This window comes from Lagenorhynchus albirostris, chromosome 16 (assembly GCF_949774975.1).
Source record: "Lagenorhynchus albirostris chromosome 16, mLagAlb1.1, whole genome shotgun sequence".
In the NCBI taxonomy this organism is placed as follows: domain Eukaryota; kingdom Metazoa; phylum Chordata; class Mammalia; order Artiodactyla; family Delphinidae; genus Lagenorhynchus; species Lagenorhynchus albirostris.
The window spans coordinates 25,878,638-25,891,298 of NC_083110.1; the positions used below are offsets into that span (position 1 = coordinate 25,878,638).

The following is a 12,661-nucleotide window of genomic DNA, read 5'->3' on the forward strand; positions in this document are numbered from 1 at the left end:
CCATGATGGTTATTCCTTTCATTTATTTTTTGCTTTTTCCAAATTTGAAACACTTGTGCAGTAACTGTATCCTTTCAAATAGGTGTAGTTGCATTCTGTGGTGCTTATGTTTGTTTGCTATAATTTCATCAAGGTTCATGTTACCTGAAAATAAAATTAAGTTTGTGACCTTTTAGAGTTAATGATTTCTATGGCCAGATGGTTTCATGATCTCCTGTACTTGGTGAAAATCCATTCATTCATTCAATAAATGTTTATTGAGCATTTATTATGTGTCAGGGATTCTACTCTGTGAATATAGGATATATAGGGTCCTTGACCTTGCTGAACTTACATTCTTGTGGGAGATAGCAAAAACAAAACTGGGAGGGTTTATGTCTCATGGGAGCACATAAGAAAGGTACTTATAGACTTATAGGATGGTTTCATGAAGAAACAGTCATTTAAAAATGGTACCTAAAAGAATGAGTAGGGGTTAGTCAAGCAAAAGAGGGGAGAGAGAGAGAGAGAGAGAGAGAGAGGTTTCAGCTAGAGGGAATGGCTGTAAAAAAATATCTTGAAGCATGAGGCCAGTGCTCTTTAATAAGTGGCTGACATCCCTAAAAGACTTTCGAAACACTTGAATATTTTTGAATACCTTGGATATTTTAAAGTTTTCATTTAAATATTTTTAAATCATAAGTTTAGTTGCAAAGCATGTGTTTTCTGCCCTGTTGTGTGTTATATACACATCTTAAATATGTTTCTCTGTAAATTTAGCTCATTTAATTTGTGGAAAACATCTGCCACAGTCCTTCGCAAAACCAGTTCTCATTGTCTAACTAGTCAGCAGAATCAGATTTACTTTTTATTAACTTTGTGTTTTAAAAAAGTTCTTGCTTTTAGTCAGTCAGTTATCTTTTAAAGATTTAAACAATAAGAAAAAATGTGTTTATATATTGATGCACATATTTACCATTTTGTGCTCTTCATTTGTTTCTGTAAATCCAAACTTCTATCTGGTATAATTTTCTTTCTTCCTGAAGGACTTCCTTTAAACTTTCTTATAGCTCAGATCTGCTGGGTGATGAATTCTTTTAACCCTTACATACTGAAAAAGTCTTTATTTTGCCCTAATTTTTGAAATATTTTCTTTGGGTCTACTCAAAGTTCTTCAGTACTTTGCTCTACTGTTCTCTGGGTTGCATTGTTTCCAGTGAGAAGTCTGTTGTTACTCTTATCTTTGTTCCTCTGTAATATAAAGTGTCTCATTTTTCTCTGGCTGCTTTTAATATTTTCTCTTCATTATTGGTTTTAAGTACCTTCATTATGATGTACCTTGTTGTAATTCCCTTGGTATTTTTTGTGCTTGGGTTTTATTGAGCTTTTTGGACTTGGGGCTTTAATTAAGTTTTAATTAAGTTTATAAAAATTGTGGCCATTATTTCTTCAAATATTTTTTTCTATCCCCTTTTCTGTCCTTTGGGGACTTCAATTGCACACATTTTAGGCTGCTTGGAGCTGTGCCACAGCTCACTGATGCTCTGATCATTTTCTTTTAAGTTTTGTTTTCTCCCATTTTAGGTAATTTACATTGCTAGCACTTCAGTTTCAATAATCTTCTTCATGCAATATCTTATCTGTTAGTAATCTATCCAGTGTATTTTTGTATCTCTAGTTGTTCTATTTCCATATTTTTTATGTCTTTCATTTATCTACTCAGTCTTTCCTTTAGCTTTTGAACACATAGAATACAGTTATAGGAACTATTTTAATGTTCTTGTCTACTAATTCTGTCCTCTGTGTCATTTCTGGGTTGGTTTTGAATGATTGTTTTTTCCTCTTTGTTATGGGTGGTATTTTCATGCCTTTTTGTATGCCTGGTAAATTTCAGTTGGATGCCAGTGTCATATTACTCTTGTAACAAACACAATATAAATGTTTTATCTTACAATTCTGGAGGTCTGAAGCCCAGAATGAGTTAGCAGAGTTGTGTTCCTTCTGGAGATTCTAGGAATGGATCCATTTCTTTGCCTTTTCCAGCCACTAGAAGCTGTCTGAATTCCTTGGCTTATAGCCCACATCACTCCAACCTCTGCTTCTGTTACATGTCTTTCTGGTTCTGTTGTCAAATTATAGTGAGGTAATACCTTCAATGTGCTGATAAAATAATTGTCAACCAGAATTCTGTACTACTGAAGTAATCTTTGAAGGATGAGGACAAAGTAGGCATTTTCAAACAAACCAAAATGGATACATTTTGTCACCAGCAGACTTACTAGAGGAAGTGCTAAAGAATGTCCTTCAGACAATAGTCAGATGATTCCAGGTATAATGCCTGAGATACAAGAGGGAATGATTAGCCAACATATTGGACAGTTTGTTGGTAAATATAAACAAACTTTGACTTATACAATAATGTAATGCCTAACAAGATTTAAAAGTTGAAAGTAAAAGATACAGGGCTTCCCTGGTGGCGCAGTGGTTGGGAGTCCGCCTGCCGATGCAGGGGATGTGGGTTTGTGCCCCGGTCCGGGAAGATCCCACATGCTACGGAGCGGCTGGGCCCGTGAGCCATGGCCACTGAGCCTGCGCGTCTGGAGCCTGTGCTCCGCAACGGGAGAGGCCACAACAGTGAGAGGCCCGCGTACCGCAAAAAAAAAAAAAAAAGATACAGCATTTTGTACCTGAAAACAATAACATAAACATGAAACAAAACTTGAAAACAATAGCATAAAGGTCAGGAAAGGGGTGATTGGGAATTAAGTATGTTAAGATCATTCTGTTGTTTGGGGAGGAAGTACAATTATTGACTCATTTTATTTATTTATTTTTAAAGTTAATTTATTTTTGGCTGCGTTGGGTCTTTGTTGCTGTGCATGGGCTTTCTCTAGTTGCGGCGTGTGGGCTTCTCATTGTGGTGGCTTCTCTTGTTGTGGAGCACAGGCTCTAGGTGTGTGGGATTCAGTAGTTGTGGCACGTGAACTCTAGAGCGTAGGCTCAGTAGTCATGGTGCATGGGCTTAGTTGCTCCACGGCATGTGGGATCTTCCCAGACCAGGGCTCAAACCCATGTCCCCTGCATTGGCAGGCAGGGTCTTAACCACTGTGCCACCAACGAAGTCCTTATTGACTCATTTTAGATTGTTACCATGCCAACTATGCATGCTAAACTATTTAATGAACCACAAAAGTAATAAAACATAAAGTGTATGACCTATAAAATAGTAAAGGGAATAGAAAAATATAGAAAAAGACTCTCAATCCGCCCCCCCAATATATCAATAATAATAAATTTAAATGAGCTAAGTTATTAAGTTAAAAGTTGCTAACCTGGATTAAAACTGTGTACTTATATGTATATATGTAGTTATAAAGACACATCTAAAATATAAGGATACTGAGAGTTAGAAAGTTATATACCAGTCAAATAAAATAGTCAAAGAAAGCTGGTTTACAATATTAATATCAGCAACAAACATTATTGGAGATATAAAGAGGTATCACATAATGATAAATAGGTTCAGATTACAAGAAGGATATAATAATTGTAAATTTATATGTACCTAATAAGTTAGCCTCAATATATAAAAAACAAAAACAGCTGCAAGGGGATATGGACAAATCTGTTGTTATGGTGCAAGATTTTATCACTCAGTAATTGATAGATAAAACAGACCAAAAGAATCAGCAAGGATATAGAAGATTTGAACAGCACAATTAACAAGCTTGAGCTGATGGAATATGTGAAATATTTCACCTAAAAATTAGAGCAAACTCATTCTTTTCAAGCACACAGAAAATTATACCCTTTAAAATTACTAATTGTATATTATATAACTTTCACCTCAAACTATATCGAAATCAATTTTGGTCTATCATATTGGTAAAGATACATAAGTCTGATTATACATTGAGTTGTTGAATCTGTGAGGAAACAGATCCACTGTGTCATCCACTGTGGTGGGAGTGTAAATTGATAACTTCTGTGGATGGCAATATGGCAACGTTTGTCAAAATTATTAATGTCCATACCTATGACTCAGCAGTTCCATTTCTAGATAGTATCCTACAGATATACACATTTAAAAATGATATTTATTGGGCTTCCCTGGTGGCTCTGTGGTTGGGAGTCTGCCTGCTGATGCAGGGGACATGGGTTCGTGCCCCGGTCCGGGAGGATCCCACATGCCGCGGAGCGGCTGGGCCCGTGAGCCATGGCCGCTGAGCCTGCGCGTCCGGAGCCTGTGCTCCGCAACGGGAGAGGCCACAACAGTGAGAGACCCGCATACCAAAAAAAAAAAAAAAAAAAGATATTTATTGGGAATTCCCTGGTGGTCCAGTGGTTAGGACTTGGGGGCTTTCACTGCCGGGGCCCGGGTTCAATCCCTGGTCGGGAAACTAAGATCCCACAAACTATGCAGCACGGCCAAAAAAAAAAAATGTTTATTCAAGGTGATTCATTGCAGCATGCTAATAAATTAGGGACTAGTTATGTAGCTGTATAAAACAATGAGGAGGCTCTTTGGGTACTTCTACTAGAACATCACCAAGTTAAATTAAGTGAAAAAATCAGAATGCAGAGAGTATGCATAGTATGATCCTATTCGTGTAAAAATGGTGGAAGCCTATGTTTTTGTTTCTTTGTGCATAAAGTGTCTTTATTTTGAAGAATACAGAGGAAACATAACATTGGCTGCAAGTAGATGGAATTTGAATGCCTAGGAGATAGTGGAGGGAAGAAAAATTTTCACTGTATGCCTCAGGGTTTTATATATGTGTATATGATTTTGTCATATGTATGGGTATATATATATATATATATATGTTATGTAATTTCAAATTAAATTTTAATTTTAATTTAAAAATTTAAAAGGAACAGAAAATAACCAGTCATCTAAGACTGATCAAAAGCCACGCCAGTGAGCTCTTGCTCTTTGCTGATATTTATTATGTGCTGCCTTATGGCTCTGAAGTTTGTGAATTACCAAAGTATGCTTCTTGAGAGTTAGAATAGTGTTTTTTGCATCTTTATATACATACCTATAGTGTCCATAGCCCAATGCTTTTTATGTAGTTGAAATTAGTATGTTGGTTTAATTCTATTTTTTAACAAGACTGTGTTATACTTGTTGAGTTTTTATATTATTTCATTTGATATAACTTGCTGTGAAGTGGGCTTTTATTTGCATGGGACATTTTCTGTGTTTCCAAATAAGAATGTGTAATTTTGGCTAAATATTTTAACTTAAAGTAATTTGTTGCATGTAAGTTACTCAGTGATAACATAATGGATTTACTGAATGTGAGGAAATGATCTGTTAGGTCCTTTTCAACTCTGTACAGAAGAATAATTGAATGAATGAATACATTTTAGTAGTACAAGAGGGTCAAGGAGAATACTTGCTTTATGCATTTCGGGTTCCTTTTTTAAATGACCCCCCCCCCGAAAAAAAGACACCTTTGGCTGATCGGGTCATCTGTGTTATTAAACTATATTATATTAAACTATTACTAACTGATTCAGTTATTAATGCCAGTGACATTTTAATTAACAGCATAGTTTTATAGGGTTGTTTTCAAACTGTCCAGTTTGTCAAACAAATCCATTTGGCTAGATGAAAGAAAAATTTATGCATTACCTCATACTTTTGCTTTGTGTTTCCTCCTATTTCTTTGGTTTGTCTGATTATTAAATTTCGCTTAACACAGTGCTTTGGTATTTTATTTCCGATGTTGAATCTGAAACTGTTGTCAGGGATATCAGTTCTTTGTGTAAGTGTCTTTTAATGGCAGTGTATGTAGGGTGAATAGGAAGGAAACAAAGGAGTTACAGAGATACAACAACCTAAAGTAAAAGGTCCAAAACTTTTTCTCATTATTTTTTGTTGCCAGGAAATAATGAAGAACAAGGGCTTAGTGCAGTGAATGAAAGAATGTGCTGCCCTTAATGTAAATTTTAAAAGCTGGAAACTTAGGTTCTATTATAAATTGGTCTTGGCTATTTTCCATATAGGAAAAAAATGTGAATTTATGTCCATTTACATTCTTTGCATTTGCATGTGATATTCTTCTGCTTGGTTCTGCCAGTGAGTTAACTCCATGTTCCTCCCCACAGGGTGGAGAATGCTTGCACCAAGCTTGTCCAGGCAGCCCAGATGCTTCAGTCAGACCCTTACTCAGTGCCTGCTCGAGATTATCTAATTGATGGATCAAGGGGCATCCTCTCCGGCACATCAGACCTGCTCCTCACCTTCGACGAGGCTGAGGTAGACAACCTGAGGCCCATGCAGACCTCTTCCAGACAAAAAGCCCAGCCTTAAAAGATAATAATGGAGGATTGAGGATTGTTTAGGATGACAAAATGTTGACTAGCTACACATCTGAATGACTGTGTTTTTTACTTATCGTTTACTCAATTGACTGAATACTATGAAATATATTTTCAGGTTCGTAAAATTATTAGAGTTTGCAAAGGAATTTTGGAATATCTTACAGTGGCAGAGGTGGTGGAAACTATGGAAGATTTGGTCACTTACACAAAGAATCTTGGACCAGGTTAGTCATATCCTACTTTTATAGCAGAATTTTTTATGGATTGTCCATGTTTGATCAAGAGGAAAGGGGTACTCCTCCCTACTTTTTTTGTGGGAGATAGGTAATGATGCATTGAACTTTTAGTTGTCTCTACTCTGTTGATGGAGCTGACTCTGTGCTTCTACTGAAGAGATATCATTGTCTCTGAAAGCTGAATCTGCTTTCTACAGATCCTGGCCCTGTCTAATGAACTAAACTAGACATTGCAAATGTTGCTGGAGAATGTAGGAAATAATTTCCTATTACTGCAGTGCTTAAGGCCACCCTGAATCCTGACCTCTTCATTCCACATTATACAGCATTCCTTCACTGTCTGCCAGCTGGCCTGTAGCTCTCTGTGACCTCTTAGCTTGCTAATTAGCCTGCCTACTATTATGGATTCATGCCGTTGCCCAAGCCTGCATAATATAATCAGACCTAGAAGGAGAGAAGAACTTCTGTGGCTAAATCTCTGATTGTGTAGTCATCTGAGAATTCAGTATTCAAAATACATGAACAGATACCAGCTTTTGGTGTTATAGACATATAACATGAACTTGAGGCTCCTTAAAGTATGAATTAGACCAATGACAAGACATATCAGATGTTTAATTTGTTAGTATTAAGAATCACATATTATCTTATAAAATTCTTTTGTCTTACATAAAATGTATTTCCTTGAGGTTTCAGTGCAGTCATCCTGTAAACTTAAGGCAGTTTAGAATTTCTCTGAGCTGTCATTGAAAATCGCTGGGAAATGGCTTTAGAGCAGTACCCTTTAAACTTTCTCCTAGCACTGTGAAGAAATTTTATTTCTTCAAATGAAATCTTATGCAGATGAATTGGGAGATTGGGATTGACATATATATACTACTATGTATAAAGTAGATAACTAATGAGAACCTACTGTATGGCACAGGGAACTCGGTGCTCTCTGGTGACCTGAATGGGAAGAAAATCCAAAAAAGAGGGGATATATGCAGAAACTGACACAGCAGTGTAAAGCAACTATACTCAAATTAAAAAATAAAATAGACAAGCAACAAGGATATATTGTATAGCAGGGAATTACAGCCATTACCTTGTAATAACTTTTAATGGAGTATAATCTGTAAAATACTGAATCACTATGCTGTATACCTGAAACTAATATTGTAAATGAGCTATACTTCAATTAAAAAATCTAATGAAATAATGAAAAAATAAATCTTTGCCGAATCCCAACATATAAAAGACAGAAATGGAGCTACTCTGGATGAAGCAGAGGCAGCCCCACCCTTTCCATCTCCCTCTGGGTGCCCCTTGACGATCTGTGAACCTGCTTAAGAAGTTCTAAGAGCAGTTGGAAAACCAAAGTGTTAGAGAATCACATAGTACCCTTGAATAATAACCAAAGTAGCAAAAAGTGCTAGCATGCTAACTCCAAAACACCAGATGCTTTCAAATGCTGTCATCACCATAATTATTATTATTATTTTAAAAATTTATTGTATTTATTTATTTTTGGCTGCATTGCTGTGCGTGAGCTCTTAGTTGCGGCGAGCGGGGCTACTCTTTGTTGCGGTGGGCAGGCTTCTCACTGCAGTGGTTTCTCTTGTTGCGGAGCTCGGACTCTAGGGGCGCGGGCTTCAGTAGTTGTGGCACACGAGCTCCAGAGCGCAGTCTCAGTAGTTGTGACACATGGACTTTGTTGATCGTGACATGTGGGATCTTCCCAGACCAGGGATCGAGACCATGTCCTCTGCATTGGCAGGCAGATTCTTAACCACTGTGCCACCAGGGAAGCTCCCATAATTATTTTTATTTGTTTCTAATTATAAAAGTGATACATCCTTATTTTGGATAAGTTGGAAAGTACAGAAAAATTTAAAGATGAAAACAAAACACATTATTGTAATTCTTAAGATTTTTTTCAGCCGCTAGTTTCTTAGCCCAGGCACACCTTGCTTCACTTTCTTGTGCTTCACACATAACTGCGTTCTTACAAATTGAAGGTTTGTGGCAACCCTGTCTCAAGCAAGTCTATTGGTGCCATTTTTCCAATAGCATTTGTTCACTTCATGTCTCTGTGCCACATTTTGGTAATTCTCACAATATTTCAAATTTTTTTCATTATTATATTGTTATGGTGATCTGTGATCACTGATCTTTGATGTTACTACTGAAAAGATTATGATTCATTGAAGGCTTAGATGATAGTTGGCATTTTTTAGCATAAAGTATTTTTAAATTAAGGTATGTACATTGTTTTTTTAGACATAGTGCTATTGCATACTTAATAGACTACAGTATAGTGTAGACATAACTTTTATATGCACTGGGAAACCAGAACGTGCCTGTGACTCGTTTTATTATGATATTCACTTTATTGCAGTGGTCTGGAACTGAATCCGCAGTATCTTTGAGGTGTGCCTGTACTAGGCTCACATGAGATTCTTATACACATAGGTCAGTGGCCAGGTACATGGCATGAAAGCTGGTATGGTAGACAGGCAAAGTATTTTTCCCCCCACTTGTGAATTTTTTTTCAAATGTATATTTACTAATTGCAACATTTAAAAAATATTTGTGAATGTATTTATGTCAAATGTGTGAAAATTATGTTACATTTAGGATTTATATTTAATAAATTGCTTTTAATGAGAAGAATAAAGTTGTATTAATTTAGAACTGTCCTGAAAAATTCTATGTCATAAATGCTAGAGTTCAGTGATAGTATCTGTTGTTTAAATAAGTGGACAGTCAGTTTGGACTTTCACAGTAATTCATAATGGATTTAGGCTCAGAAAGCCAGACTCTGGATTGTTTCATGGCTCACTCTGCACAATTTATTCCCTGTGCCCCAGGAATGACTAAGATGGCCAAGATGATCGATGAGAGGCAGCAGGAACTGACTCACCAGGAGCACCGAGTGATGTTGGTGAACTCAATGAACACCGTGAAAGAGTTGCTGCCAGTTCTCATTTCAGGTATTTTCTGTCTATAATTTATCTTACAGAAAAAAACCATGTTAACATGTTCTAAACTCTGGTGTTTATTTTCTTTTGCTGTTTAGTTGCATGTCTTTCAGCCTGAGTAAAAATGCAGCTGATTAGCTAAGAACCAGTATTTATCTTCTCTAATGCTCTCCTTCTCTTGCTCTTTGTTTGAAATTGCTCTCCTGTTGCCTCATACTGTTCTCTTGAAGTTCTAACAGGCCCTTTTCTCCTCTAGAAACTCTAGTTTTGGATGTATGGATTTTGACACCTTTATTTGTACTCAGAAAAAACAATTAGGAGCTGGAATGGATATTATAGAGCACTGTATAGTAAGGAAGTGAACCCACAGCCCTTTCCTAGAAGATATTTAACTCTTCTCTACGTTGAAGAGCAGGTGGTGTACACCAACTAGGACCACGTTCCCATTGGGCAGAGCCCAGAAATGCAAACATGGTGGCTGCTCTCTCACCTAGCAAAAGGGAGTTGCACTTATTGAGTGTCTAGTATGTACCAGACATCTCATGGTTTATGTAAATTATCTTTGTCAAGTTGTGGGTTAGTTGGTTTAAGTCTTAGAGGGCAGCTTTATTTTCAGAATTTTATAAGGCATGTCACTGTAATCGCCAGCTACTGCCTTCCTGCTTTGTAATTTCAAGTAGTAGCTAAAATAGGAGATGTGAGTGTAAGAGTTCAGAAAGCCCTTACATGAACGAGAAAACAAAAATTTGTAAATAGCGCCTTATAATCTTCTCAAAAATATGTTTTTGAGACCAACTGTTCCATATGGCAGAAAGGCTGTTGGGAAGAATCTTTCTTTCTAATCTGGGTAACTCAATAAAGCATTGATTAATCTTTGTTTTTATAATTTTAGTTAGTTTATAAGAAGATATTCTCTTCTCTAGTGTTTCGTTATTATTTTCTTCTTCACTTTTAGGGGTTAGATAGTCCCTGCTATATGTTAAGATAAATCATGGAAGATAAACTCAACACTTTGGGATCTTCCACTAGGATTGGGTCAAGCGGCATTCTTTGGTTACAGTTTTACTGACTGTTTTTATCTCGTCACATTAGGTTTGTGTTTGATGGGGCCAGTGTTAGGGCTGGGATGATAATTGATTTAGAAGGATAGTGGATATTTTGTGACTGTGGATCTTCAGTATATGCATGTTAAATTAGTTTTCTGATCATGATGTGGTGAAGTTTTGTACCTTGAGCTTTCTTAACAGTGAAGGTTGCTGATACTGGAACTTTAATGGCAGACTTGCAGTGTTTGTTTTCATATTCTTTTTTAAGACCTTAGAAGCCCAAAACATGTTCACAGTGTGGAACATCTTGTGTGAATATTGTAATACAGCAAGATTAAATTCCAGGCTTAGTTTCTGATCTTTCGTTTATTTTTACAGCTATGAAGATTTTTGTAACAACTAAAAACTCAAAAAACCAAGGAATTGAAGAAGCTTTGAAAAATCGTAATTTTACTGTAGAAAAGATGAGCGCTGAAATTAATGAGATCATTCGTGTATTACAACTCACTTCTTGGGACGAAGATGCCTGGGCCAGCAAGGTAAGTGTTATTGGGGGAGAAATAAGCAAAATCCCCAATTTTCCCTTCCTGGGGATGTGATTGTCTCACATTTTTTCTTGTAATTGTGTGTAGCATAAGACTACTTAGATATTATGAAAGTATTTTCTTCTTTACTTTTGTAAAATAAAGGGTTATGGGTTACTTCCTGCTTTTGCGCTTTTCCTTTGCTCTGAGGTAGAACAAACAAATAGGTATGCAGGGTGAATGTTGGTTGAAAGCTAGGATGTAGCTTTTCCTTCAAGCTGATTGGGCTGTTGGAGGAATTCTGGTGTTGTGTATACTCTCCTGGGTGGGAGCCCTGCCTTTCATGTGGGTGGTTGTTGCTAGGTGACTAAGTAAGATACAGAATATGCCTATGACTGAATTTTATGGAAAACTTTTCTTAACCAATTTTTGACCCAGAGAAATCTACAAAGGAAACTCTTGACATTTCTAGGTGTGTCCCTTCATCATTCTGTTTTCCCTAAAGAGAGCTTAACTGAAATATTAGTTTTCACGTTTGTCAGTTAGTTTGAGGGGTCCCTTTACCCTTGGTCTAGAATTTCCTCTTGAATTCCAGAAGGGTTGGTGGATTCCGCCTAGAGCCCAGCAGCGGTGGTTTGAGGTGCTGCTGCTCTGGTCTGCTTCTTGTCTAGTGATTGGGAACAGAGACACTTGGGTTTACACTTCCCTTGTAGGAGCCCAAGATGCAGGCAGTGGGGGGAACACATTGTCTCCAGGATCCAGCTTCCCCCACTGTGTGGACCCAAATGCTATCTCCAGGGCCACGCAGCAGGCTGGTGGCAGACTACAGAGGGGATATTGTAGTATGATTTCCACTGGGTGCCCAGTAGGGCTCTGTTTGTCCTCCAGGACACCTATAAGGTAAGGTCGAAGCTGGGGCTAAAATCAACAGTCTCTCTTTGTTGACCAGAAAGTTAAACTAAGAGTGGAGGAGAAATTAGTCAGATTATCTTAACTATGGATTTGTTTTCAGAGGCATGAAGTTCTTGAACAAGTTCTAAGACTGTATTTTAAATCCATATTGTAAAATCATGTAACGTCTTTGATATTTTACTTAATTTTGCTTTTGCATATTTGATAACTTTCACTTCCCTGTTATGACTTCTTTATGCATCTTTTTTTTTGTTCTCTTGTTTGTTTTATTCTTTTTCTCACGTTTAGAAGGTAAGCTTTCTCTTGCCCTCTAGTTTCTTTTTTGCTTAAAAAGAGAAAAAGCATGTCTGTGAGGTTTTCTTGTGCTGTGTGCCGTGCCTCATTCCGTGTGCCGGTGTGTAACACTGTGCTTGAATATGCGTCAGAATTTGACTTAATACGGGACTCTGGGGCTGTGCTGGGCAGACTCATGTTTGGCTCATGTGGAGCTGTTTCTTTGGGGAAAGCAAAAGGAAAGACATTACTATGGGATGTCAGGCTTTCTATATTTGGTGGGTGCTTTCCTCTCTTTGAGCAGTCTCCTGGGAACTGTTTTGGTCTGGTCGTTCCCACTGACCTCACTTGAGGGGCAGATTTCACCAGGTAGCCGGGTGACCCCTAAGTTACCA

General features: G+C 37.3%; 1 protein-coding gene across 2 annotated transcripts in view; it reads left to right on the plus strand.

The window, feature by feature from the left end:
- Positions 1–12,661, plus strand: part of VCL (vinculin) — a 101,326-nt gene that overhangs the window by 49,237 nt on the left and 39,428 nt on the right. For both annotated transcript variants that reach the window (XM_060125822.1, XM_060125823.1), the window contains 4 exons: positions 6,097–6,247; positions 6,428–6,536; positions 9,401–9,523; positions 10,936–11,096. In XM_060125822.1, coding sequence (XP_059981805.1) covers positions 6,097–6,247; positions 6,428–6,536; positions 9,401–9,523; positions 10,936–11,096 — 544 coding nt within the window. The remainder of the gene's footprint in view (positions 1–6,096; positions 6,248–6,427; positions 6,537–9,400; positions 9,524–10,935; positions 11,097–12,661) is intronic.